The sequence below is a fragment of the Hemicordylus capensis genome, chromosome 3 (genome assembly GCF_027244095.1).
Source record: "Hemicordylus capensis ecotype Gifberg chromosome 3, rHemCap1.1.pri, whole genome shotgun sequence".
Classification (NCBI taxonomy): domain Eukaryota; kingdom Metazoa; phylum Chordata; class Lepidosauria; order Squamata; family Cordylidae; genus Hemicordylus; species Hemicordylus capensis.
The window spans coordinates 143,598,574-143,623,935 of record NC_069659.1 but is presented as its reverse complement, the minus strand read 5'-3'; the positions used below and the strand labels follow the sequence as shown (position 1 = coordinate 143,623,935).

General features: G+C 43.8%; 1 protein-coding gene and 1 long non-coding RNA gene across 3 annotated transcripts in view; one reads left to right on the top strand and one right to left on the bottom strand.

Moving 5' to 3' along the window:
• LOC128349347 (uncharacterized) overlaps positions 1–25,362 on the top strand; it is a 152,369-nt gene that overhangs the window by 35,361 nt on the left and 91,646 nt on the right. The window contains exon 2 of the long non-coding RNA XR_008318767.1: positions 10,737–10,866. This is a non-coding gene — a long non-coding RNA (uncharacterized LOC128349347). The remainder of the gene's footprint in view (positions 1–10,736; positions 10,867–25,362) is intronic.
• NALF1 (NALCN channel auxiliary factor 1) overlaps positions 5,865–25,362 on the bottom strand; it is a 410,074-nt gene continuing 390,576 nt past the window's right edge. The window contains exon 5 of one of the 2 annotated variants that reach the window (XM_053305432.1): positions 5,865–10,639. In XM_053305432.1, coding sequence (XP_053161407.1) covers positions 10,347–10,639 — 293 coding nt within the window. In that variant the 3' untranslated portion in view covers positions 5,865–10,346. The remainder of the gene's footprint in view (positions 10,640–25,362) is intronic. The other variant, XM_053305433.1, reaches the window with a different exon arrangement.

The window sequence follows — 25,362 nt, the reverse complement described above, 5'->3', positions numbered from 1 at the left end:
GCTGGAACCCAAGGCTCCCCTCTCCTGTAATTCCCTACACTGTCAGATTTACATACGACACAATGCCAGACCAATCCCAGGGATTTAGAATGGGCTTTAAGATCCATCCATGCACCCCGTGTTCCCCCTGTCCAAGCATGCTGCCAGGTTCTGACACATGGAGCACCAAAATCTGCTTTGTGTGCATGCAAGGCTTCACAGGGAAGGGAGGGGTGGAGGGTCCAGTCCTTCTGTACTATCTTTTACCACAGAGAGTTGGGGACCTCACACAAGTAGGGGGCCCACTGTTGGTTTAGCTCAACTTGTGAGCATGCAGTGCAATGGAAGACCTAGGGGTTACAGCAGCATGGTCCTCCCCAGTAGACTGGCTGTCTCATGAGCAAGCTGCCTGTGGAGCAAGCTGCCTGTGGAGCAGAAGTATAATTTGGTTTGCTTTGATGGGGTGTTCCCTCGCAACTGCATCCTAAATCACAGTGGGACAGGAAACTCCCCCCCCCCCGGATCCTTTGCCCTCTTAGGAAGTCTTCATGCTCTCTGCCTTTTCCTGAGTTACAGGGAAATAGTGCCCCCCGAATATCCCACCCACCCATCCCAAAATCATGTGTGTGCAGGACTATTTAGGTGTAGGGCTCCTAGGAAGGTGGTGATGCCATCCATGTCTGAAGAAGTGCTGGCATGGCATAGCATTTAAAGGGATTTAAATGCCCTTTCCGTGCCAAAAAACAGGTGAACAGCTCTGAAAATTCATGATCGTGCTCAGCACGACCCCTTCGAGATCATGGTCAATCACAGCCACTCCACTAACATGCTGACACTTTGTCCACAGTCTGGCTGTGTAGCTTGCTGGGATCTGCCTAGGCGGTTGAGCAGCAGGGAGAAGCTCCGCTCTCCTGTAACTGGAGGTTGGAGGACCGTAGTTGGGTGAACATCTGCAGTGCGATTTACAGTTCAGAATTGAAACTCCAGGTTTGCCAATGTCCAGTTTAGTGTTATGTCTGAATTTGGCCAATTTTTAGTAATATTCAGATTTAAAGTAACAAAATGGCAGAACATGCCATTTACTGGTACTTTCTTATGGGGCATATAAAAGCTTTATATTCAAACGAGCTGATCTGGTGCAGGCCCTAGTTCTCCCTGTCTACCCCCCCCCCCCCGCCATCTTAATTTTGTCTTCAGTCCGTTCTCCCCCTCCCATTCCGCTTTCCCTCACCGCCCAACAGCTGGCTCGGCCGCCTTCTTCCCTCCCTGCCGCTATTCGGCAGCTGCTTGCAAACTCTTGCGAGAGCTGATACGCATGGGATTAGCAACGGGTACGTTTAAGAGGCAGACAGAGAGATAGATAACGTTCATCTGACTATAAAAATCAAACTTGATGCCTATATCCAGTGACACTCTGTGGGAACTCTTTCTGTCTATATTGAGGGCTAATTCATGGGAGCCTGGAAATCTGTCAAAATATGGATTGATGGTATGTAGTTCCAGTGTTGTGAAGTGATGGGTAGTGTTGGACTTACCCTGGGACGAACTGGGGTAAAATCCCATTCCGCTATGAAATTCTTTCTGTAACCTTGGGTCAGTCACTATTGTGATGGTACCAAGTTTGCTTGCATGGCTAATGCTGCTTAACAATGTTTCAACTCCACAATGAGGAGCCAGCATATCATGTAAAGAAGCCAGTTACAATCTGCCTCCCTCTGGCCTTTCTTTTGTGTTATCTAGACTGCCACATTAAGACCTACCACACCTCTTTTTCAAACCAAGTCATTCCAGGATGTGCTCTGCATGTTGTCTGTCTGCCTGATCTCATGGAATCTAGTAATCAGCCTTGTTGCCAGGCAGAAGAGCAGTTCTCCCGCTCAGGCATATGATGTAATTTGTGCCTTACTCAGCTCTTATTGGCTTTTCAAAAGCCCTGCTTCTTGCACTATCTTTAAAAGGCACTTAAGACACATCTTTTTAATTATACTTTTAGTTAAATTGTAAATTCTTCTTAAATGTTTCATTGGTTTAATTTTTCCATTTGACTTTATTGTGTGCTGTTTTTACCATGTGACCTGCTTTGAGATATGAATTTTGGTGGTATAGAAATGCAATAAATCGATGCCTCTGGACTTGTAAAATATCAAGTGGTCTGCATCAATGTGAGTGGGAGTCATGCCCTCAACAATCTTGACAGCTTTTTTCTACTAACAGCTGAGAGGTTGATCTCCTGGACTAGTTCATATTCATTTAGCTTCCTTTTCAGAAAGTCTGCTTATGGGGGGAATTCCTGGTCCTGTTTTGGGATAACATATGGAGGTTGTCTGCCACCTATACCCAGGAACCCAGCTTTGGAAAATAAACTGTTATTTCTGTAACACAAGCAAGTACATACCTGAGAGAGCTTTAGAAACAGCATTTATGTATTACATTGTCAATTTCCTGATCATAAACTTTGTTTTTTCATTAACTCATTAATGTACCTATGGCTTTAAACTCTCTGCACCTGCATAGACATTAAATGCGCCATTGTGCTTTGTGTTACTTAGAAACTGGGCTAATTCGGATGATGATGGGTTCATTTGGCTTACCTACCATGCCATTAGGGACATGCATGAGCACCTCCCCCTCTCTCTTCCTGTGCCTGTTCCCCTTCTGGATAAGAAATACTATAGGAATTAGACCATGAGATTAGAAGGGGGAGTGGAACATCCCTAATTGTACAATAGGCAGGCTGGCTCAGAACATATTGAGGTCATTCACATGACCTCCAGCCACTGCTTGGAAGGGCTGTGGGGAAGGCAGGCACTTGCCTGCCTTCCCCAGCAAATAAGCAACAGCTGTCTGTCCTTCCACTGTGCCACGTGCCCACATGAGTGGTGGCTGTTCTCATTAGGTCTCCCCTTCCCTCCAGCTTGCTGCCAGAAATGGCAGTGGGCTGGGGTGGGTGCCTTTTAAACTAGTGGCAATGGTTCTCATGATGGCCTGCCATTTGTTTAACCTTGGCTAAATGCCAGGTTTAAAAGTTGGGCTAGCGGAAGCAGAAGTGCCGGGATTGGAAGCGATCACAGCACCCCACATGAGCAAGGTGTGCTGCCCTAGCCTCGGTTGGGCTGCTCATGTGAGTAGCCTCATTGTCTGAATTGGCTGACTGACACCTTGGTTTTATATGAAGAACTGAGATACCCAAAATGCCTAGAACGAAGGCAGAAGAAAAATATTAAAAACTGAATATTGATTTTTAAACACCCACTTCACATAGGTGATCACAATGATAGCTACGGGTTTGTGATTTGAAAAACAGCATAGCACAGGGAGCTATCTTAGACTGCATGTCTAAGAGGTTGTCCTAACACTCCTGCTTGGTCCTGGGTCTCGCACTAGTATCTGTCAAGCTAACCTACCCCACGATGTTATTGGGAAGAAAAATGGAGTGCCTCCATGCAAATGATACAGAGCTCCCTTGTGGTAGGGTAGGATCCAAATGTGATCAATGTATGTAGAATGAATTTGGGAACATGGTTAGCAAATGTGTGATTGAATGCCAGCATCCTGATTTTTCCACACATACAGAAACTTTAAGGTACCACCAATAATCAGCTCTTGGAAATACATTGTAGTGTCACAGTAGAATGTCCACATGTATTGGACAACCAGAATGTAGGCATGCTGCCAGGTTATGTGACTTGACCCAGACATGTAAAGTTATTCATATTTAGAACTCTGTATGGTCAGAAGAATCCAACCCGTGTAGGATTTGGAGACTAGACAAAAAGGATATCTGATAATACATAAAACCCAAACTACTGAAATAATCACTTGAAATTTGGGTAGAATTCGCCTCATCCCTGAAGCCATCAGGTTTTGTTGACATCTACTTAAGCTAAGCTTCAGCACGTATATGCTTGGAAACTTAGTTCTGAAGTGAATTTCCCCCATTTCCCCGTTTGCAGGCAGTACAGTTGCGGGGGGAGTCATTTCAGTTTTTTCTCAGAGGAGCAAAAGGGATGAAAGCTGGCTGAACTTACTGCTGGCAGTGATGGTGCTCTACACAGTCTTGACAGCTGGCAGCCATCTTTCTTTCTTTCTTTCTTTCTTTCTTTCTTTCTTTCTTTCTTTCTTTCTTTCTTTCTTTCTTTCTTTCTTGACTCAGCATAATTCTAGAGTATGGACAGAAACATTTCCCTCGCTTTTATTGGCTTCAGGACATACAATTCTGCACCCAAACAGACTGAGGGCAACACGTTCTGTTCTCACTCCAGGGGGAATGCTGGGGACCAGGGAAGAATGCTGCCAGCCAAAAAGACCATGGAGAGCATCATTGCCATCAGGGTAATGAAACCAATGGTGGCAATGGAGAGAGAAAATGAAGAAGCTGGTCCAGGTTCAAGAAATCTTCCTCCTGCCCAGAAGCAGGAGTGACTGGTGAGGGCAGTGCTGGCAGTGGGGCAGAGGAGAGGCCTTTTAAGGAACAATAAGCAGGTGCTTACCAGTGTGTACGCAGCACCTGCAAGCTGCCATACTCCGCCTGCGATCCTGTGCGGGGTAGTGGTGCTCCACCTGGCATCCAGTGCAGCCATGGCATGGCCCTAGCCTCTGCACATGCATGGAGCCTCTGCACATGTGCAGAGAGCAGGAAATGCTGTGGCCATGCCAGATGCTGGGCGGAGCACCGCCACTCCATACAGAATTGCAGGCAGAATGCAGCAGCTTGCAGGTGCTGCTTACACACTGGTAAGCACCTACTTTTATTCCTTAAAGGTGCCTCCCCTCACCCGGTGCTGCCCTCACCAGCTACTCCTGCCCTGAAGGTATCCAAGTCTGAAGCAAAGGTTTTCTTGCAAGAACATGCAGATCAGCCATAAGGCATATTGAACATACTATTAGTACCTGTTTTCAGCACTTAGTATATCAGTACCACTTTAGGCTTGACCATGCATGGTAGGAATTTCAACCTTTTTAGCTGAACAGCAGATCCCCTATGCCATTCACAGCCTGCTTTTGAAAGGCTTAACAGTTTGAAACATGCCATATGGCACTCACAGGTAGTGGTGAGGGGAAGTGCTGTTAGAAAAGCACAAGTCACCGTGGGTGCAAAAAGCTTTGGATTCTGGCCCTTGCCTACAGTTATTAATCAACAGGGATATAGTCGACTTCAATGGAATAATCCAGCACTTACATGTACAAAGGAGAATACTACAGATATATAACAGGACTTTTCTACACAATCAAGGATTCAAAGGTTCTGTCAATGTTTTCATCCTGAGATAAAGATCAAGAAATACAAAATGTGTTGGCCACATTACCTTCCTCAATATCCCAGGCTATTCACAGACAACTTACAGTTGCAAAAGCCTGTTGACCCAACAACCTTAACATATCAGAAATCACAACCTTTTTTAATTGTTTGTGAGCTATTACTTGCCTACTATCCCACCCAACCCCGAAAAAAGTGGTGAGTCAAGAGTTCCTAAGTTGGGAGGCTTCTTTCCCAGCTTTGAATATGCTGAACCCATGTGGCTGAAGGGAGTGAAAAGGTTGCTGACCCAGGATCTGTCATGTAAATCGGGGTGGGTGGGTGGGTGAGAAATGTAGTTATTCTCTAATAATCTAATGCAACTATGATGAAGCAGTGTGAAAGCCACACTATACAGTGCATTACATTTGCTATCTCTTTGATGTTATACCGTTCCTATTAGCTTTTATTAATTTTTTAGGCTTTTAAGAAACAAGTATGTGGTGGTACTTCTAGGAAATCCATCTTCTGCCCATCTCCATTCTTCTGCATACTCATCTGAAGTATGCACTGCTTACAGTTCTCAACCTTTATTCCACTTTTGTTGAATAGATAATTGTGTCTGGAAGGATAGCCTTCAATAGCTATATTTGCAAAAAAAAGTATTCTATCTCTTTAATGAAAGGAAAAGTCAATATAATGTATTCTCAGATGTAAATGCAATAAGGAAATAACATATAGCTCTGATTGTGATCTATGACATTTGGCTTTGCAGTATTCATATATTGCACAAACTCTGGATTTTCCCTGTTTCAAAAAATAAAACAAGAAATATATTGGGGGGGGGGGAGTCTGCTCTATATGACTGTGAAATAGGTATCATTTTATGTCACTTATTATGCTAAAACATCTGAGCATCATCTCTCTGAAGCCAGTTCTTCATCATGTATGTCCAAGTCATACAGTACAAGGAGAAATGGAACAAGATGGTGATTACAGTGGCAAGATGCAAATTTATTTGGGAAAAAGTAATAGGTGCACAATATCAAGCATGCTCAGGTTTGTGCCAAGAAAACTGTTATGGATGAGGAATGGATGAGATGAGGTTTTTGCATCATACATGATTATGTTTCTCTGAACTTCATAAAAAGAATCTTTTTGGCCCAATTTGGACAAGTGAAATGGTGGGTAGGCTTACCTGAGGTTAACCTCGGAAGCCAAGAATCATGCCGCAGACGATCCGGCACCTCCTGTTTCATCACCTCCGCCAGCAATCTCCCTCCCTCTTCCTCTTCCACCAAATGCGTCACTCGACCAGCAACCATTAGTTGTGAAATGGGGGGGGGGTGTGCTCGTGGGAGAAGCTTCAGCACAAACCCCAGGTTGCCGCATTCAGACGGCACAATGGGGTCAGTGAAGCTCCAGTTAAAGCAACCTGCCCGACTTCAAGCCGAGGGTTCAATCTGTGATTTGGAGGTGACAGCTGGACATATTGAGGGATTTTTCTGCATTCGAACAATGAGAAACGCCAACCTCAGGTAAGTGTAACTGAGGGTTGGCATGTCATCTGAATGAGGCCTTTGTCTGTGTGTGATTTCCTAGCTGCCACTAAGAAAAGATACAGACCACACTGCTGGAGCAGAAAGACCCTGGTTCAAATGATAACATACATCACAGCAGCAGTCTCCCCAGGAGCATGATATTCCTTTTTTAAAAAATCAGTGAAAGAACTAGACTCAAAAGGGGGGAAATAGTGACAGAGAATTCACCGACCATGTAACTTCAAGCACCTCTTTGGAAAGGAAGGGAATATTTATTACATCTTTAATTAAAATGGTTTGTGCTTCCTATTTCATTTTACTCATTGTCTGGCTTTTTAAGTGCATGTGAATAATGTTATCACTGTTTGTTCCTCTGCTCTCTTCCTCCCATCCCATTGCCTGAAGTCAAGGAATGGTAGAGCTGTGTCTCTCTGCCCCTGAAAACACCATTAAAAAACAGAAGAGAGAAGGGAATAATCATTTCTCGAAAGCTATTCTCTGCAGTAGGTCACCATGAGGCCAAACAGGGTCCATAGACTACAGACAGCATCTTTTCATTGGATGCCACTTTAACTAAGGGATGAACAGAACTCACTGCTGTATTGGTGCAGCACAAAAAAACAGAGAGAGAGAGAGAGATGGACGAGAGTTGAGTTAATGGGTGAACCAAAAGGATGTGATGCATGTCAGAGAAATGGATGCTGTTGAATGGCCTTTGCACAGCAGAGGTAGATCAAGGTTTATAACAAACTGTTTACTGACCATTAACATGTAAGATCAAGAGAAGAGGTCAGTTGAACAAGAGCTCACCTAAATGCTTTCTCACCCATGTGACTTTAGCTTAATCCTTCTGGTGCTGCAGCATAACCTACTGATTGCTGCATGACTTTTTAGCAGTAGACCCAATCCTCTTTGAAATCTACATTCTGCCTTTGATTAAAGCTTTCTCTCCCCCCTCCCATTTTCAGAGGATTTCCACAGTACAGTATAATTTATAAGACATGCTCTTCTAGGGGGTGGGGGTGAGAGCACCATATTTTGTGCCAAGTAGATACTTGTGTGTGCGTATGTGCTGTGGGAAGGAGATTGGGGAATAGGGTAAGGAAAGAAACTCAAGCTGAAGAACTCTGCATTTTTACGTGCTTTTTTGTATTTGCACAGGTCATTTTAAGATCCTCATTCTCAGTCATAGCAAAACACTATCAAAACAAGAAGTCTTGCAAAATAGTTGAGCTTATACATCTTAACAAATGCATTATTTTAATCTGCTAAAGCAGTAGGGATTTTTTTTTTTTTTTTGGCAGAACTTCACAAACCATAAAACATGAATAAAAATGCATATCAACACTGCAGTGATGAACAGAAGGGGGTTTTTTTTTGAAAGGGGGCAGGGGGGTGGGAATCCATAGCTAGAAAGTAGGTGAGTCGGTTTGCTCAGAGAATATTCCCTCTCTTTTTTCCTTCATCTCTCAGCTACACAGCAAACAGCTCTAAAGTGCACTTTCCAAGTGTAGTTAGAGAACAGGAAGGAATGAAAAGTTTTTTTAAAAACAGCCCTTATTAACTTTTCCTTCCATTTATTCTAGTGTAAACTCTAAAAAGCCTTTTTAAAAAGCAAGTTCTCATACACTCAGCAGGTGATATGATCCTACCAAAAAGAAAAGAAAAGAAAAAAGCAATGGAGAAAGGCAATTCCTTTTCCCCCCTTGACTACTTATAGCCTGACATTAAGTTTTATTGCACACTCTATGAAAATGATTAACCTATTGATTTTGTTGTTGTTTTTAAAAGACAACTTTTATCCCAGCTGTGCTAACATAGAATTCTGTCTCCTATTCCATCCAATGCCCCTTTCGTTCCTCCGGAAGGCTTTACTTCCAAGGTAGTTTTCAGCACTGAGAAAAGTAGAGGATTGAGGGCAGCATCACACTCTGGACTGCTGCAGGAAACGCAAGGTGACCCCTGGCAAACATGTGGCATGTGGACTAACACACCAGTGTACATTCATCTGAGAACTCTGATTGAGCCAGGGATGCCAAGACAAGCCTACACAGCAGGTGTCCAAACTAGATGTATACACACTCATGTGTGGTGGTCACACACTATTTGTTTTCTGCAGGGAACCTGGTGCTTCTTGAAGCAGTCATGATGGGTTGTATCCAAACAAGTCGAAGGAAGCTTATGGGAGGGAACTTTCCTTCCCTCTCTTCCCCACTGCAACCCCCTAAAAGCTGCTCATGAGAGTCAGGGGATGGAAAGTGGCTCTGTCTTATTTCAGTGCATCCCCCCACCCTGCCTGCAGCTCCCCTGTGCCACGTGCCATCTTGTTCCTGAGTGTTCCCTGACCCTTATGAGTGAATTTTTAGGGGGTCCAGGGACCTGCAGTGGGGAAGATGGGGGTAGGAAAGTCCTCTTCCTTGAGCTTTCTCTGGCTCCAATCCATTGTGTGGGGATGCCCTTATAATCACAAGTGTAGTAGTCCTGTTTGTTTGTTTGTTTGTTTGTTTGTTTGTTTGTTTAATACCACCTCACCCAGATGGCTCTAGGCAGTTCACAAGCCTTATCTTCTCAGGAAAAATAAATCTTTGCATTTCTAAATCTCTCTGCCCCTGTTAATTATAGTCACATCTGCTTGTTATGTGACTCCAGTGGAATTGGAATCGTAATTCACAATGAATGCCCAACGTTTACCACCACCGTGAAGGCCTCTCACCTAGTCAACTTGCTGAGCACTTTTGTTTTGTTTTGTTTTTGCACAACTGTCTTCTAAATCAGGCTGCTCCTGTTCAACTGACCAGTGAGAAAGGACTGGGCTTCTTTGAAAATGGGAATTGGAGCAACAGTTTGTTATAGGTTTCTTTGTGTTGAAGTTTCACTCTCTGGTCCCACCATCGAAGGAGAGCACTTCATTGTTCTGCTAGCCTCCTGCTGCCTCCTTACTTTGGGCTTATCCCGTCAGGTGACTTGTGCAACAGTGGCAGAGGCTCGTCTGAAACGTGCACCCATTCATTGTGATTACACAGGCGGAAAGCAAGCAGGCATTTTCTGTTTTGGGGCACCAGGGGAGAGAGGGGATGAGGGGAGAAGGAGAACCATTTTCCGTCGGATAAAGGGCCATTTAGGGGGCTGGGTTTGTTTGTTTGTTTGTTTTGTCTGTTAGTTATGCCATGGAACCACAGCAGTTCTTTTCTCTAATAGAAACTGACAAGACGTAAAAGACAGAACTATCAGATGAACACACACAATGACTAGAAATAGATAAGACAGTGAAAAGACTTAGTTTAGCTCTGAGAAACTGTCCGAAAAATAAAATCCTGTATTAACAAGTGCAAAAAACAAACCAAAAAAAGAAACTCCAAACATTAAAACACAGTGTATAAAATGGTGTGAGAAATTTAAGTCACCAGACAGCCTTTTAGTCAATAAAAAGCTGTATTTGATGTGTCCTTGTTTGGATTGTGGCCCATTTGTTGAGTTTTACCCAGAAGGCCTTTGGAGGAGTGAACAGAGGGCAAGGGACCCAGTCTTGTGTTTGACTGCAGTACATGTGTGCCTGCTGTGTGCCTGTGGGAGGAGATGAAATGGGTCTCTTATTCCTCATTGGTTGAATTATCTTCCAAAGTTGTTATGCCTCCAAAGCCCAGTTCTGTTGAGTTCTGTGCTGCTGAGACTGTGAGTACTGTATGTAAGAGAATTAATACGAGAACACACAGTTTAAGTCTGCTGTTACACAGTCTTGATGCTGATGAAACTGTGAGTGATGTCCGGTGACACATCATTGAGTCACTTGTTTTTATAGTCCCTTTGGATTTATCTGATAATAGTCCCCATCTGACATCACAGCATTCTGGTTCTGCATTGGTTGGATAGTTGTCATAGAGCCCTGTAGAGGGGGAAGATAGCAGAAAATTAACTCACATGGCTAGATTTTTACATAGTAATGCAGTCTTCTGAATCCTGGCACAACTCACTATTCAAAGGTTTCCCAGAAGTTGCTGTCTTCATGAAAGTCAGACCATTCAGAAGACCACATCACCTACCACAGTTACCGTCTCATGGCGACTTCCATCAAGCATCACCGCATAGAAATGGATTAAGACTTGGTTACAAGTAAGCTTGACTTATTTTGCATACACACACAAACACACACCATAATTCTGAAAGGAGGCTTCAGAGTCAGACTGCATGGGAGAGAAAACAGCCCTCATGGCTACAAAAAGTAAAGGTAAAGTGTGCCATCGAGTCGATTTCGATTCCTGGCACCCACAGAGCCCTGTGGTTTTCTTTGGTAGAATACAGGAAGGGTTTACCATTGCCTCCTCCCACTCAGTATGAGATGATGCCTTTCAGCATCTTCCTATATGGCTGCTGCCCAATATAGGTGTTTCCCATAGTCTGGGAAACATACCAGCGGGGATTCGAACTGGCAACCTTCTGCCTGTTAGTCAAGCACTTCAAAGAAAGGTCTTAAAAAGAAAGGTCTACAACATGCAGAACCCCAAAAGCAGGTTGATTTGTTTGCAACATGAAATATGTTGTGTATAAATTACTTCACAAATTACTCATTCCATAATTGCAATTGCAAATATTAATGAAGTGTTCTGAGTAATAATTTGATATTTACTATTCATACCACAGTTGAACCTTTCATGCCATTTTACCGTGAGTGTGAGCTGGGGCATGTTAAGGTTGAGCAGACGCTAACAAAACCAATAGTGCTTACTTTTAAGCAAACTGGTTTAGGACTTAGGTTTAATTATATGATCAGAAGCCACTTAGGGAGCACACTTGCAACTCGATCAAGCTTAGCTCAGTAAATTAAACCAAAGGAAGTGCCAGAAGTCCTGCCTCAGGACAATGGAGTTCTCATGATCCATTTACAAGTCACCACAAATTACTTTTCTCTTTAGTTGTACTTACCTTTGCTTTCTGTATATAGCTGCAAAAAAATGTCCAGCATTTACATGCAGGTAGCATTATAATTATTTTTGGCAAATGAAAAGATATGTAGATATTTACATATTGCATAGTATTACTTGTGCATTACGGATCCTTACAGATGTGTGCACGCACAAACATGCACACACGTACAGGGCAGGGTAGCTAATGATGTGTGGAACCAGGTGTGACAACAGGTGAATCCATCTGGATCCATTGTTGAGAACTCAGAAACAAACATAAGTTTCCCTTTATCACTATTAGAGCACAAGCCTATGCATATGTACTTGAAAGTGAGCTGCAATGAGTTCAATGAGTCTTACTCTCAAGCAAGTATGCAAAGGATTGTAGCCTGAGTCCCCTTTTACAGAAACAGAAAAGAAATGGTTGAGATAGAGTAGCTTATATATTTTTCTTTGAGGTACTGTTTTCACAATTATTTACACATATATAACATGTCTCTAGTTTTTCCTTATGCCACTTTAGTTTCCTGGTGTCTTTCTTGTAAACCACTTCATTGACTGGCTTTTTGTTGTTGAAACATGGTACATACAGATCTAAATAAATATTGAAAATGGCAGAAATAATGCGGAAAATTACTCAGAGTAGTCCCATTGAAATTAAAAGAACAAATTCAGCATTTCCTAATTCACCCTTTTTAATTTCAATGAGACTACTTTGAGTAATTCCCGTCATGTCAGCCAATATGTTCAGTAACCCCGCAAAGCTATATCAACCATTGTTGAGGTCTTGACAAAAATGTTGCTTTTCATACAGTCATGGGATTCTAGAATTTGGAGGGTCCTTGGTGGTCTTCTAGTCCAGCCTCCTCGGTGCAGGAATGTCATGAAGCATCTCGGACAGATGGCCATCCAGCCTTTGTCTGAAAATATTTCATGATGGAGAGCCCTCCCATGTGTGGGGCAGATTATTTACTGCAGTGCTGAACGTCCAGTAAGAAAATTCCTCCTAGCGTCTAGCGTGAATCTGCTTCCTTGTATCACCAACCTCTTGATTCTCGTCCTGTTCTCAGGAGCAACAGAAAACCAGTCTGCTTCATCTTCTACATCAGGCTCAACTTAGGCCCCCCAGATATTTTTTGGACTACAACTCCCATAATCCCAGCCATAGTAGCCAATAGCCAAGGATTGTGGGAGTTGTAGGCCAACATCTGCAAGAGGGCCGAAGTTGAGCAGGCCTGTTCTACATGGTGGCCTTTCAGATATTTGACAATGGCTATCATAATTCCCCTTAGCCTTCTCTTCGCCTGCCCAAATATTCCAAACTCCTGTAACAGTTTTTCGTAAGACTTTGTATCCAGACCCCTCGCCATCTTCATTGCCTCCTGTGAAGCCATCCCAGTTTATGGATTTCCTTCTTAAAATGTGGTGCACAGAACTGCTCAGTCCAGAATAGAGTGGAACAATGACTTTGCATCAGCTGGACACGATGCCTCTGTTAAGGCAGCCTAAGATTACATTAATTTAAGATTACATTAAGCCTAAAATTACATTAACATAATGCAGCCTAATGTAATCTGCATTATGTTAATGCAGATTAATGCATTAACCTTCTCCATTTGTGACTAGAGCACAAATGGAGAAGGGCTCAATTACAGATTACAGCACAGAGCACAAACTGAAGACCTATGCTCTGGCAATACATGCGACAAAGAAGCAATTATTTGCTGTGCATATTGCATCTGCAGGTTTGTGTCCAGCAGAATTGTCAACAGTGGTGAAGGGACTTATACAAGCCCCTTCTGCTCTGGCTTTGCAGCCATCAGTCTGCCACTGTGAAGTTTTAATGATTTTTTTGTGTGGACAAAATATCTCATATTCGAGCTGGCCTGGGTTCCATTGTTGGTGCAGTCTTTAGCAGGGGTATCTAGTAACTACTCTTGTGTGGTTAAATTGGATCAGTTTCAGTTTGTGATTCTTGAGGACATGAACAAGTTTCTTGGAACTGTGTGTCCTACCACCTGTTTTCTTGACCCTTGTCTGACATGGCTTATATTTTCAAGCAGGGAGATTGTTGGAGAGAGCCTAGTTGAGATCATAAATGCTTCTCTGAGGGAAGGTAGGGTGTGCCCTTGTTCAAAGGAGGCAATAATTAGACCTCTTAAAGAGGCCTATGCTTGACCCATCAGAATTAGGCAATTACAGGCCTGTCTCCAATCTCCCGTGGTTCGACAAGGTGATTGAGAGAAGGTGGTGGCCTCTCAACTCCAGGCAGTCTTGGATAAAACAGATTATCTAGACCCATTTCAAACTGGCTTTCAGGCAGGTTATGGGTTGGAGACTGCCTTGCTCAGCCTGATGGATGCTCAGGCAGATTTCAGAAGGTGTTACTTGAGACTGTTGCTTGACAAAGCAAGAGCTTTTGTATGGTGTCTCTCGGGGCTCAATTTTTTAATATCTACATGTAACTGCTAGGAGAGATAATCAGGGGATTTGGTGTGGGGTGTTATCAGTATGCTGATGACACCCAAATCTATTTATCTATGTCAGCTTCATCAGGCAATGGCATAACTTCCATAAATGCCTGCCTCAAGGCAATAATTGGCTGGATGAGGGATAACAAACTGAGACTGAATCCAAACAAGACGGAGGTGCTTCAGTGTAGGAAGCTGCAGGAAATGGGGTAGATCTGCCTGTTCTGCATGGGGTTACACTTCCCCGGAAGGAACAGGTCTGCAGTTTGGTAGTACTTCTGGACCCAACACTCTCTCTCTCTCTCTCTCTCTCTCTCTCATACCTCAGGTGGAGGCAGTGGCCAGGAGTGCTTTCTATCAGTTTTGGCTGGTTTGCCAACTACACCCTCTCCTGAAAGTTAGTGACCTTAAGACAGTGATGCACATGATGATAACCTCCAGGCTTGACTACTGCAATGCACTCTACATGGGACTGCCTTTGTATTTAGTCCAGAAACTGAAATTTGTGTAGAATGCTGCTGCCAGATTGGTCTCTGGGACATCCCAAAGAGACCATATTGCTCTGGTTTTAGAAGCACTAGACTGGCTACCAATAGGTTTCCGGGCAAAATAAAAAGTTCTGGTTATTACCAATAAAGCCCTTAATGGCTTGGACCCAGGGTATTTAAAAGATCGCCTTTTCTGTTATGAATCCCACTGCCTATAAAGATCTTCAGGGGAGGGTTGTCTGAGGGTGCCGCGGGCTCATCGATTGACAACTCAGAGGCAAGCCTTTGCTGTATTTACCCCAGAGCTGTGGCACGCACTTCCTGCTGAGATTATTGCTACTCCATCCCTATTGGCTTTTAGGGAACAACTAAAGACACATATCTTCAGCCAAGCTTTTTAGCTGTTTAGCAGTTTTCATGAATAGTTATTTTAATTTGAACTTTTATATATTTTAATTGTTTTAAATTATCTTGGTTTGTTTTATTGTTGTAAACTGCCTAGAGACTTCAGTAGAGGGTAGTATACAAATATGTTAAACAAATAAGCACACTTTTTTAAGCAGCTGGCTCATTTTCCACTTATTGGCTTACATGCCATGTAGCAGCCTTCCTAACCGGGTAGCAGCAGCAGTTTGAGGCTATATTCATTATTATTATTATTATTATTATTATTATTATTATTATTTACATTTATATCCCACTCTTCCTCCAAGGAGCCCAGAGCAGTGTACTACATTCTTGAGTTTCTCATTCACGACATCCCTGTGAAGTCGGTTTGGCTGAGAGAGAAGTGACTGGCCCAGAGTCACCCAGCTAGTTTCGTGGCTGAATGGGGATTTGAACTCAGGTCTCCCCGGTCCTAGTCCAGCACTCTAACCACTACACCACGCTGGCTCTCTACTCTCTCTAGTAGGCATGGAGCCTCCCTTCCTTTGCAATGTTCAAATTGTTTTAAATTAAAACCATTAATTTAATCGCAAGCCATGCCACCAGGGTTTAAAGTGCCGTAGAAGCAGCAAGCACACCTGTCACATTAAGATCACCATCACTTTTACTGCTGCCAAACCAGGTCTCTCCCATTCTTTACTTGTGCATTTTGTTTTTCTTTCCCAAATACAAAACTTTACATTTATCTCGGTTGAACTTCATCTTCTTGGTTTGGGCTAGGGATGTGTGAACTGGTTTGGGGGGTTTCGGGGTTCAGGAGTTTGGGTTAGAACCAAACCCACCCACCCCCAGGTCCAGCCAGACCGAACTGAACCCCCTGCCCCAGTTCACAATTTAAAAAAATATATATTATTTTTTAATTTACCTGTTGCCCCTTTGGGGGGCTTCCTAAAGGCCACTGGGGCCCCCCCGCAAAGGTTCCCACTCCCCCACCAGCCTCTTAAATCACCACCATGGTCTGTTTTAATAATCCTTTGTGGCTTGTTCGGGCCTCCATATACTGGCACGTTGGCCATTTTGGAGGCCACCCCACATGCTCAAATGGCCTCTGTGAGGCCTGGCATGGGTGCCACACAGGCACAAATGGTCCCTGCAAGGCCCTAGGCCATGCCAGGCCTCGTAGAGGCCATCTGAGCATGTGCGGTGGCCTCCCAAATGGCCACCGTGCCAGTATATAGAGGCCTGAACGGGCCATACAGGATTATTAAAATGGGCCACGGCAGTGATTTAAGAGGCCAGTGGGGCAGGGAGAAGCTTTGTGGGACCCCCCCCCCCAGTGGCCTTTAGGAAGCCCCCCCAAAGGAGCAACAGGTAAATTTAATGGTATGTGTGTATATATATATATATATATATATATATATATATATATATATGTGTGTGTGTGTGTGTGTGTGTGTGTGTGTGTGTGTGTGTGTGTATATATATATATATATATATATATATATATATATATATATATTCGCGAACCTCCCCCTGGACCGAACTGAACGGGGGGGGGAGTTCAGGGGGTGCAGGTTCGGGTGCAGTTCGCACTCGAACTGAACTGGGCCATCTGGTTCCGTGCACACCCCTAGTCTGGGCCCAATATTTGATCTATCCGGAGCAGACTGAATCTTGATTCTGTCTTCTAAGATGTTTACTATCCACCCCACCCCACACCCCCAGTTTGTGTCATCTGAAAAGTTGGCAAGTGTCCTCTCTACTTCCTCATCCAAGTCATTTATAAAAATATTGAAACGCACAAGGCCCAGGACTATACCTGATATTTGCCTCTAAACTGACATGGAGCCATTAATCAGCCTGCCGGCACAGGTGTTCAACCAACTGTGAATCCACCTAACAGTAGTGTAATCTAGCCTGTGTTTTACCATCTTGTCAGCAAGGATATCGTGGGAAACTCTGTCAAATGCTTTGCTGAAATCAAGCCACACTGACTAACATACAGAGCAAGAATACATCAGCGCATCAAGAGAGCAGCCCAACTGCACCAGTGCAACAGGGAAGTGGAAATTTTTGACACCTCCTTGTCCCCCGGGAGCCGTCTGTGCTACATAAAAATATGCAGCCCTCAGGGATCTATTTTTGCATGGCACAGAGGGCTTCCTGAAGAAGGGAAGGGCATCAGAAACTGATACTTCCCTGCTGCAGCAGCACTACAGTTAGTTGGGAAGTTCTGTTAGGTGGCTCTGTTGCAGTACCAGTGCATCCCTGCTCTTAATGTCAGTCATTATAGCCTTGTTCAGGTGTTCAGCCAACTGTGTAGCCAGATACGTCGTGTGGGTGTGGGTAAAAGAGCTATAGCCCAGGTAGGGCTGATCGTGAGAAGCACCAAGACCGCTCCTGATTCTAGTGCTCCTTGTGCAGTGCAGTGTGGGATACCGGAGGATGCATCTGGGTTCCCCCACTCCCCCTCACTGCTCTGGGGGAAAATTTTGACACCTCCTTGTCCCGCAGGAGCCGTCTGTGCTACATAAAAATATGCAGCCCTCAGGGATCTATTTTTGCATGGCACAGAGGGCTTCCTGAAGAAGGGAAGGGCATCAGAAACTGATACTTCCCTGCTGCAGCAGCACTACAGTTAGTTGGGAAGTTCTGTTAGGTGGCTCTGTTGCAGTACCAGTGCATCCCTGCTCTTAATGTCAGTCATTATAGCCTTGTTCAGGTGTTCAGCCAACTGTGTAGCCAGATACGTCGTGTGGGTGTGGGTAAGAGAGCTATAGCCCAGGTAGGGCTGATCGTAAGAAGCACCAAGACCGCTCCTGATTCTAGTGCTCCTTGTGCAGTGCAGTGTGGGATACCGGAGGATGCATCTGGGTTCCCCCGCTCCCCCTCACTGCTCTGGGATCATTCGTGCATTGGTTGTATTGGCACACAAGCTGTAACCATGATGGCAGCCTCGGGTCACCTGGTGGATGGGAGGGAGGTGCTTGCCTCCCTGCACCAGCCCACCCAATTTTGGTTCTGAGAACAGCTTGAATACTGGGCTAGATGGGCCAGTGGTCTGACTCAGTAGATGACAGCTTCCTATGTTCCTGTGGTAGCATTCCTGTAAGTCACACTCCTTAACCCCACCCCCAGCTGCACCCCAATATAGCATTAGCAGGCTGGGTTAAAGAGTGTGTCAGCCTGGCTTATAGGTTGCTAGGGTGGACGCCGTACCATGATGAGCTGAACACCTACAGAGGGCTTTATGTATATAGCATGATCTATGAAACTAGTAATTCTATAAAAGAAAGAGCTAAAGTGTGTCCTTGAGAAACCCATGCTCGCTCACAGTAATCACCACATCATTCCCTAAGTCCTTACAGACTGACTGCTAAATAATCTGTGGCTTTGACCCACAGTGCCCCTAATTAGACACAGAAAACATCATCTTCAGACTGCAGTTAGGGGAAATGTGTTGCCTCATTTCTCAATTGCAAAGTTAAACAATATTCAAGGTATGAAAATGGAGGAACTAGGTGTTGTGATGTATGGATTGCCTCTGGTTTGCTCCTTTATTGTTCCAGAGATTTAATCTCCCTAAATTCTGATTGAATTAGGAGAATTTTTTAAATGGGATTGCAGCCTGTGCAGGTGCCGCTGGGATTGCACTCTGGGATTGCAGCCTGGGATTGCAGCCTGTGCAGGTGCCGCCGGTTTCTATTTCTTAAGTTTCTTTGCATCACTTTTCAGTGCACTTGTGCACATTGTAACAAAGGCCTTTAGATGTGGTCATACAGAAGACTGCACTGAACTTCTCTTTTACTGATGTGCATAATATCCACACTGCATATGCACACGTGAGCACCAGTAAAACAAAACACAAGGATCTTGATACGGCCATATTTACGATCCCATCAAGAATTGCTCTTTCCAATGTTTTATCAATCTACACTTTTGCATCAGTAACAGAGGGGAGGAATGAAACACACAAACGAAATGTGTCCAACAAACAGCATCTGTACAGTGCTCTCTCCAAAATTCAGAACTAGAAACAGAGAGGATTCCTAACGCATTGACTGCACTTCAAAAGCAAGCTCAGGTGATTTGGAATTCTGAAATAGAGAAAGGAATTTCAAAAACATTTGTAGAAGGCTCATCAGTTATTATGGGCAATATTTATGTGCATTTGTCACACAACTGAAACTCAGTTCAAGGGAAAAAAATTTTCTTGGTCATGCCTTAAAAACGATCATTGTAACAACCACTTTCTTTCTTCTGGCCTTTCAAGAATTAATATTGACTATTTGATCATTGGAGCATATTATATTTTTTAGACAGGTTTTCATATGAAACATATGGAGATATGTTTTATATGAGTGTAATTGCCATACCTTCCGACAGAAAATCCTGGGAATTGCAGTTTTATGAAGGCCTTGGAGTGCTCTGCTAAAGATCACTGTCCCCTGACCTATAATTCCCAGAGTTTTGTGGAGAGAGGTAATAACAGTGGCTGCATGTGTGCAATTTGTGTAAGTTAAATAAATTGAAAATTTGCACAAATTGTGTTACACAAAACTCAGTATTTCTATCTCACTCTACCCCCTGTCAGCCATTTAAACCAGTTATGTGTTTATTGTCCTTCAATCTAGCCTAGCCCAATACTTCACACTGTTAAATAAATGGTTGTGCTGAAATGTCTGTTGGTCTCCACTAGGTGTCCCCACTCACCTATCATATTTTTTAAAAAGGTCTCAGTCGTTAACAGTGCACAAGTTCATAGTATTCAAAGCACAGCATTGACAACTGCAGCCCTTCACAACAAGCTGTGTTATGTCTTGCTCATTGGCTATATAAGAGACATGCAATGCCTGTGTTCTACAATCTATTGGCTAAGATTTCAGGAGTTGAGTTTAATTTTAACAGTCTCTATCTGGCTTTGCTGGAAAGATCCAAACAGGCTTAACATGTTAGAGGAACCTGTGCTGTCATTAGGTAAGAAAATTATGATCTTCTACCTTCTCCTTTGTGTGTGTGTGTGTGTGTGTGTGCGCACACGTGCTCACGCACATGCGCGTGCACACACACACACACACACACACACCCCTACCTTATTTGGATTTTATGGGCTGCATGCTTAGGTTGATAATTAGGGGGCTTGTTATGAACAAGCTACTTCTTTGATTTCACAGATTGTTAAAGAAGGAGGAGGAGGAGGAGAGACTGATCTTATTGGACTCATTTGCAATCAGTTAGGGATGTGCAGCTGTCCCATGAGCACAGGTCTCTGCTTTGGGGAAGGTAGCCAATGAGGAGAGCAGTTTGATAGCCAGTGGGGGTAGAGATAGGGAAGATTCAAAGGGTGATCGGATCATGCATCTCTACCACTTCCATTTATGGAGAGAGAGGGGGAAACAGGCAGGTACTATGCTGTCCAGTCATTTAGTATGACATAAACCTGCTCTCAGTTTCCACCGTCCCAGATAGTGAGTTCAAATATATTAGGATGATTGACAAGCACATGGTGGTTTGTTTGTCATTGTACTGAAGTGTAATTTGTGGTTATTAAACTTAGCACATTAAATAACTTCAAACTTCATAGAAAACCTGAATTTAGGATTTTGTGTTTTGCAAACCTGAGGGAGAGCGCCTCCCCATGTACCCTAAGCACCCTCACCCCAAAATGTGGGGCTATAGGACTGAGTGTAGGTATTCATCTTTGGCTGGCTAAGCAGGGCCAATAGTTTTGCTTGAGGGGCTCTGCAGTCACCCTGCTTAAGAGATCTTGGTGTTTGTCTCCATAGTTTCCTGTTTCTTTTGGTCTACCAAACTGTTACTACCACCATTAGTGATACCTCCCCAATCTGTACTACCCCCCTCCCAAATCTGAAATGGTGCAAACCCTGTTAAATCCTTCAGTCTCATGGGTCTGTGGGAAAGCAATTCCTAGGAAGCAGGTTCACAGCACAGCATAGAATTAGCTCTCTCATCTAGTTATATATCATATATTTGGACAAATGCCAAGAAGTGGCCTTCACAGTCTATATATGCACAACCCAGCCCATGCTAAACACTTTTAAGGTCAATTAATTTAGACTGGAGGGTGTTAAAACTGTGAGTTTAATTCTCCACTAAAATCAGTGCCATGTAAAAGTAGTTGACTTTGTTTGGAGCACAGGGGCACTGTTTTAGATTCCATTAAGAGGGGTAAAGAGAATGTAGGCGGGAGTGAGGGAGGCAAAATTCTTGGATGGTTTAAAGACTGCTCTCAGATATGTCCAAGTTGTAAAAAGGCAGTGAATATTAAGAGTATGTGTTGTGGTTACTTATTAAAAAAAAAACATTTTCATAATAATCACTGTAGCCATTATCAAGCATCCTTTTTCTTGAACAAAAAGATTTCTACTTTTAGCCTAATAGGGTTGTGCAGTTGTGTTGGTCTGACAAGCATGTTGGACCTGATATGCCCTTTGTCAGGCATTATCAACATGAGTTCAGTCATAAAAGCAGGGAACCTCCAATTGAGCTCCCCGCTGACATCTCTGAGTTCCATCAGAGTTCTGACATTTCTGTCAGAACCCGGTTAAATGGCCAGTGAGCCGCCTTTCAGCTGAGACACGGCACACTGGCCATTTAATTTTCAAAAAGCTAAATTAAATAGGCAGTACAGTGCCTCTCAGCCTGACAGGCACCATGGGGGCCATTTGAAAGTTAAATGGCCAGCTCAGAACCTCTCAGTTGAGAGGCACTGTGCAGGCGATTTAACTTTCAAATGGCCCCCGTGGCACCACTCAGATGAGAGACACTGTACTGCCCATTTGTTTTTTAACGTTTCACAAGTTAAATGGCCAGCATGTTGTCTCTCAGCTGAAAGGTGGCTCATTGCCCATTTAACCAGGTTCCAACAGAAATGTCGGGAAATGTTGGATTTCTGATCCAACATGATCTGACCCGGCAATTTGCGGGAGATCATGTTGGGTCAGATCAGATTTCTCTGTTGAGTTTGATCAGATTGGATCCAACATTTCTTTAGGCTGTACAGGCCTAAGACCTATAATAGTCACTCAGTACATAGAGCCAGCATGTTAGCCAGGAAATTATCCAGACATAGCTTCATGTTGCAGGGTAGCCGGAGACCGAATCTGCTTTGCAGCAGATTCACAGCTGTTTAATTCAGGGGATTAAATATTAAATATTAAATGTTCACATAGGGTCAGCTACACTCCACATTCCCTGCAGATCTTTTTCCTGTGTGCATTCCTACAACTTGCTCCAGATTCTTTCTCCAGCCAATCGCATCCCAGAGGAGGAGGCGAGGTGTGACTATACCTATGTCACCTAATAGATTTCCTGCTCCTTCTCTTTCCTATTTCCCCTCGTTTTCCCCCAGTCTCTCTTCTTGGGCTAGCAGATCAGGGCTGGCTGCCAGGTAAATTGAATGCCTGGAATCTCTGCCCCTTCGCCCTCCCTTTCCCTTTCTCCTGTGTGCAAGAAGCTCCTTCCGGGTTAGCAATAATTGCCCCCATCATAATCATTATCACCATCATAACACAACACGGGAGCAGCCACCCAGCCAGACACTCTGTGGGAGGAGGAGGAGGAGGAGGAGGAGGAGGAGAGCAGTGGTGGCTCCCTCCTGGGAGCTGGAGGATGGGCGCACAAGGAGCCAAGCCGAGCCAAGGGGTGGCGCCAGCTTGAGCAAGCCAGCAGGCTGCTGTGCTACCTTTTGATTCTACTCACATGGTTGGGGAGGCAGACAGACAGGGTGCGCTGGATCCAACTCCTTGAGCTCAGCCGCTGCCTCCCTGTGAATGAACTAGGCACACAGCAGCGGCGGGCATGGAGAGGAGCCTGTACCAGTTCACACAAACGAATTCTCCTCCCAACAAATACAGTTTCCTTAAAATCAAAAGAAACATCACCTCTGGGCGTGAGACCTTTTTGTTGTTGTTAGTGTGACAGTTCCCATTCACACTTGCTTTAAATCCAGCGTTATGGAAGATCAGTGAGACAAACTGCCAAGCAGTGTCCTCTGCTGGCACTTGGCATTCTGCTAGTTCACCCAGCCATTTTTTTTAAAAAAATGAAAGTGCGAGTTGAAAAAAGCCGAATTATCGGCAATGGCCCCTCCACAGATCACAGAGAAGTGTTGGGGCATACTAGAAGCCTCAGAGTTTTTATTTTTGTTTTTTAAAAAGCCTCTGAAATAGAGGGTTTTTAAAAATGCATTTGGGTTAAGCCAGGATGTGCAGCGCTAATTCAGAGAAAACCAGAATTGTGTGTAAATTGGTACCTGATAGCCCGCTGATACTTCGAGGTAAATCTGGCTGAAATGTGAACTCGCACCCTCCATTCTGGAGGAGATGTGAGCTAAAAGCCATGTGTGTAAAAGTCCAAGATTATACAGCTCCTTGATATAATCACTCATAGTCTCAAACACTAGGAAGCAAGTTGAAGGCCTCCATTCCCTTCCTATAGAAACATACTCTACATTTTAAGTTTAAGTACTTTGGATTGTGAATAAGTGAAATACTGTATTCTTGGTTTTTAGAATTTTCCTATAGAAATTGTAGACTTTATAATATATTGTTTATACCAAAGATTCTTCTTATCTTCTTCTTTTTCTCCTCCTGCTCCTCCTCCTCCTCCTTTTTCTTAAGGTAAAGTGTGCCGTTGAGTCAGTTTTGACTCCTGGCGACCACAGAGCCCTGTGGTTGTCTTGGGTAGAATACAGGAGGGGTTTACCATTGCCATCTCCTGCACAGTTTGAGATGATGCCTTTCAGCATCTTCCTATATCGCCACTGCCCTATATAGGAGTTTCTGCCAACCTCTGGCTTGCTAATCAAGTCATTTCTCCACTGTGCCATTAGGTGGCTTGCTACTACTACTACTACTTCTACTTATATATTGTTTTTCAACAAAAGTTCTCAAAGCAGTTTACACAGAAAAATAAATGAATGAATTTAGTAGATTTATATCCTGCTCTTACTACACCTTTCAAAATGCAAATGTGAATACTCCAAGGGACTCACCACATGCTACTGAACATTCCTCTGAACATGTACCACTGCTGAGCACTAAAGTCTCTGCACCATCAGTATTGATAAATCTACCATTTATGCTGCAGGCTCAGCAAAAACAGTGGGGAGAGGTTGTTGGGGCTGTAGCAACCGCTCACCTGCCTTTCCTTGACACTACCTGTTCATCCAATTAACCCATCCCAGGTACATGGACATTCTTTTCAGACAAACAAAACAAAGAACAAGAGACAGTGGATAGAAATCTGGAAGAACAGATTTGAGGGGCTTTCCCTTCCACCACTGGTAACTCTGGACATGCCAGAGGGAGTGGGGATGTTCTGTGCTTATGCCAGGACCTCTTTTGTAACAGGCTTTGCGGGCTGCTCTAGATGCATCGGTGTATGAGACTGCTTTTCACTTTTATTCCAGCTGTTCATCTTTAAAAGTGAAGAATAAGTTCTCCAACCTGCGTACCCATCAGATTTAATTAGCCATGATATTGCATGCATACATTAGAGTTAATAGGAGTGTCAAAATAAGGTTTGATAAAGGATAGCGCCTATTCAATAATTAATTTTTCTCCTTGCAGTATTACCAGACCTAGAAATTTTCCTCCCCACTCATGTTAAGAACAAATGACAAGAGCTATTTAGACTTTTAGACATTTGCTCTGGTTGTTAAGTAGCTTATAGAAGTATAGTTAGGTTGACTTGGTGCACCTTAGCCTAGAGTTTGCATTAGGTGCAGTGATGTTCAGGTGAGGTTCAGGCTCATGTACCCAGCCTCCAAATACATGCACGATGACTTGGTGCCTACATGTGTCCCACTTCAAGGGTCTAGGCCCCAGTGACATGCTCAGCTTACCTCTTTTCTCCCCAGTAGATAGATTGTGTGAACAATATACTGATGTGGAGAATGCAAGCAGATATCTCTGCAAAAGATCCTTGCAAAAGCATATTTTTCTTTTGTGAGCTCACAGTAATAGTATCAGTATACTATTTGCCATGGTAGCAGCCACTCATTCTCTAATCAGCACTGCCTACCAATGTGCGCAGGTCCTCTTTCTATGTAGAGCTTTAGTGCTGCCAATCCAATCCACACTGTCAAGTAGGAGTGATTAAAGAACAGGCGTTGGGCTGCACAGCCTATGTAGCAAATGTCGCACTAAGAGTCCACATTAAGGGAGCAGCAGCAAAACACTTGGTGGATTGGGGAGAAGGCTCTGAATAACATCTGACCCCCTAGGACCCCGTTTGCGGCCACTGTTTTTCACCGCCTTTCATCAACAGTCCCAGCTGTTGGACATCAATGTGGGTGAGGAATCCCCACTCCCACCAAGACTGAACCTATGCTAC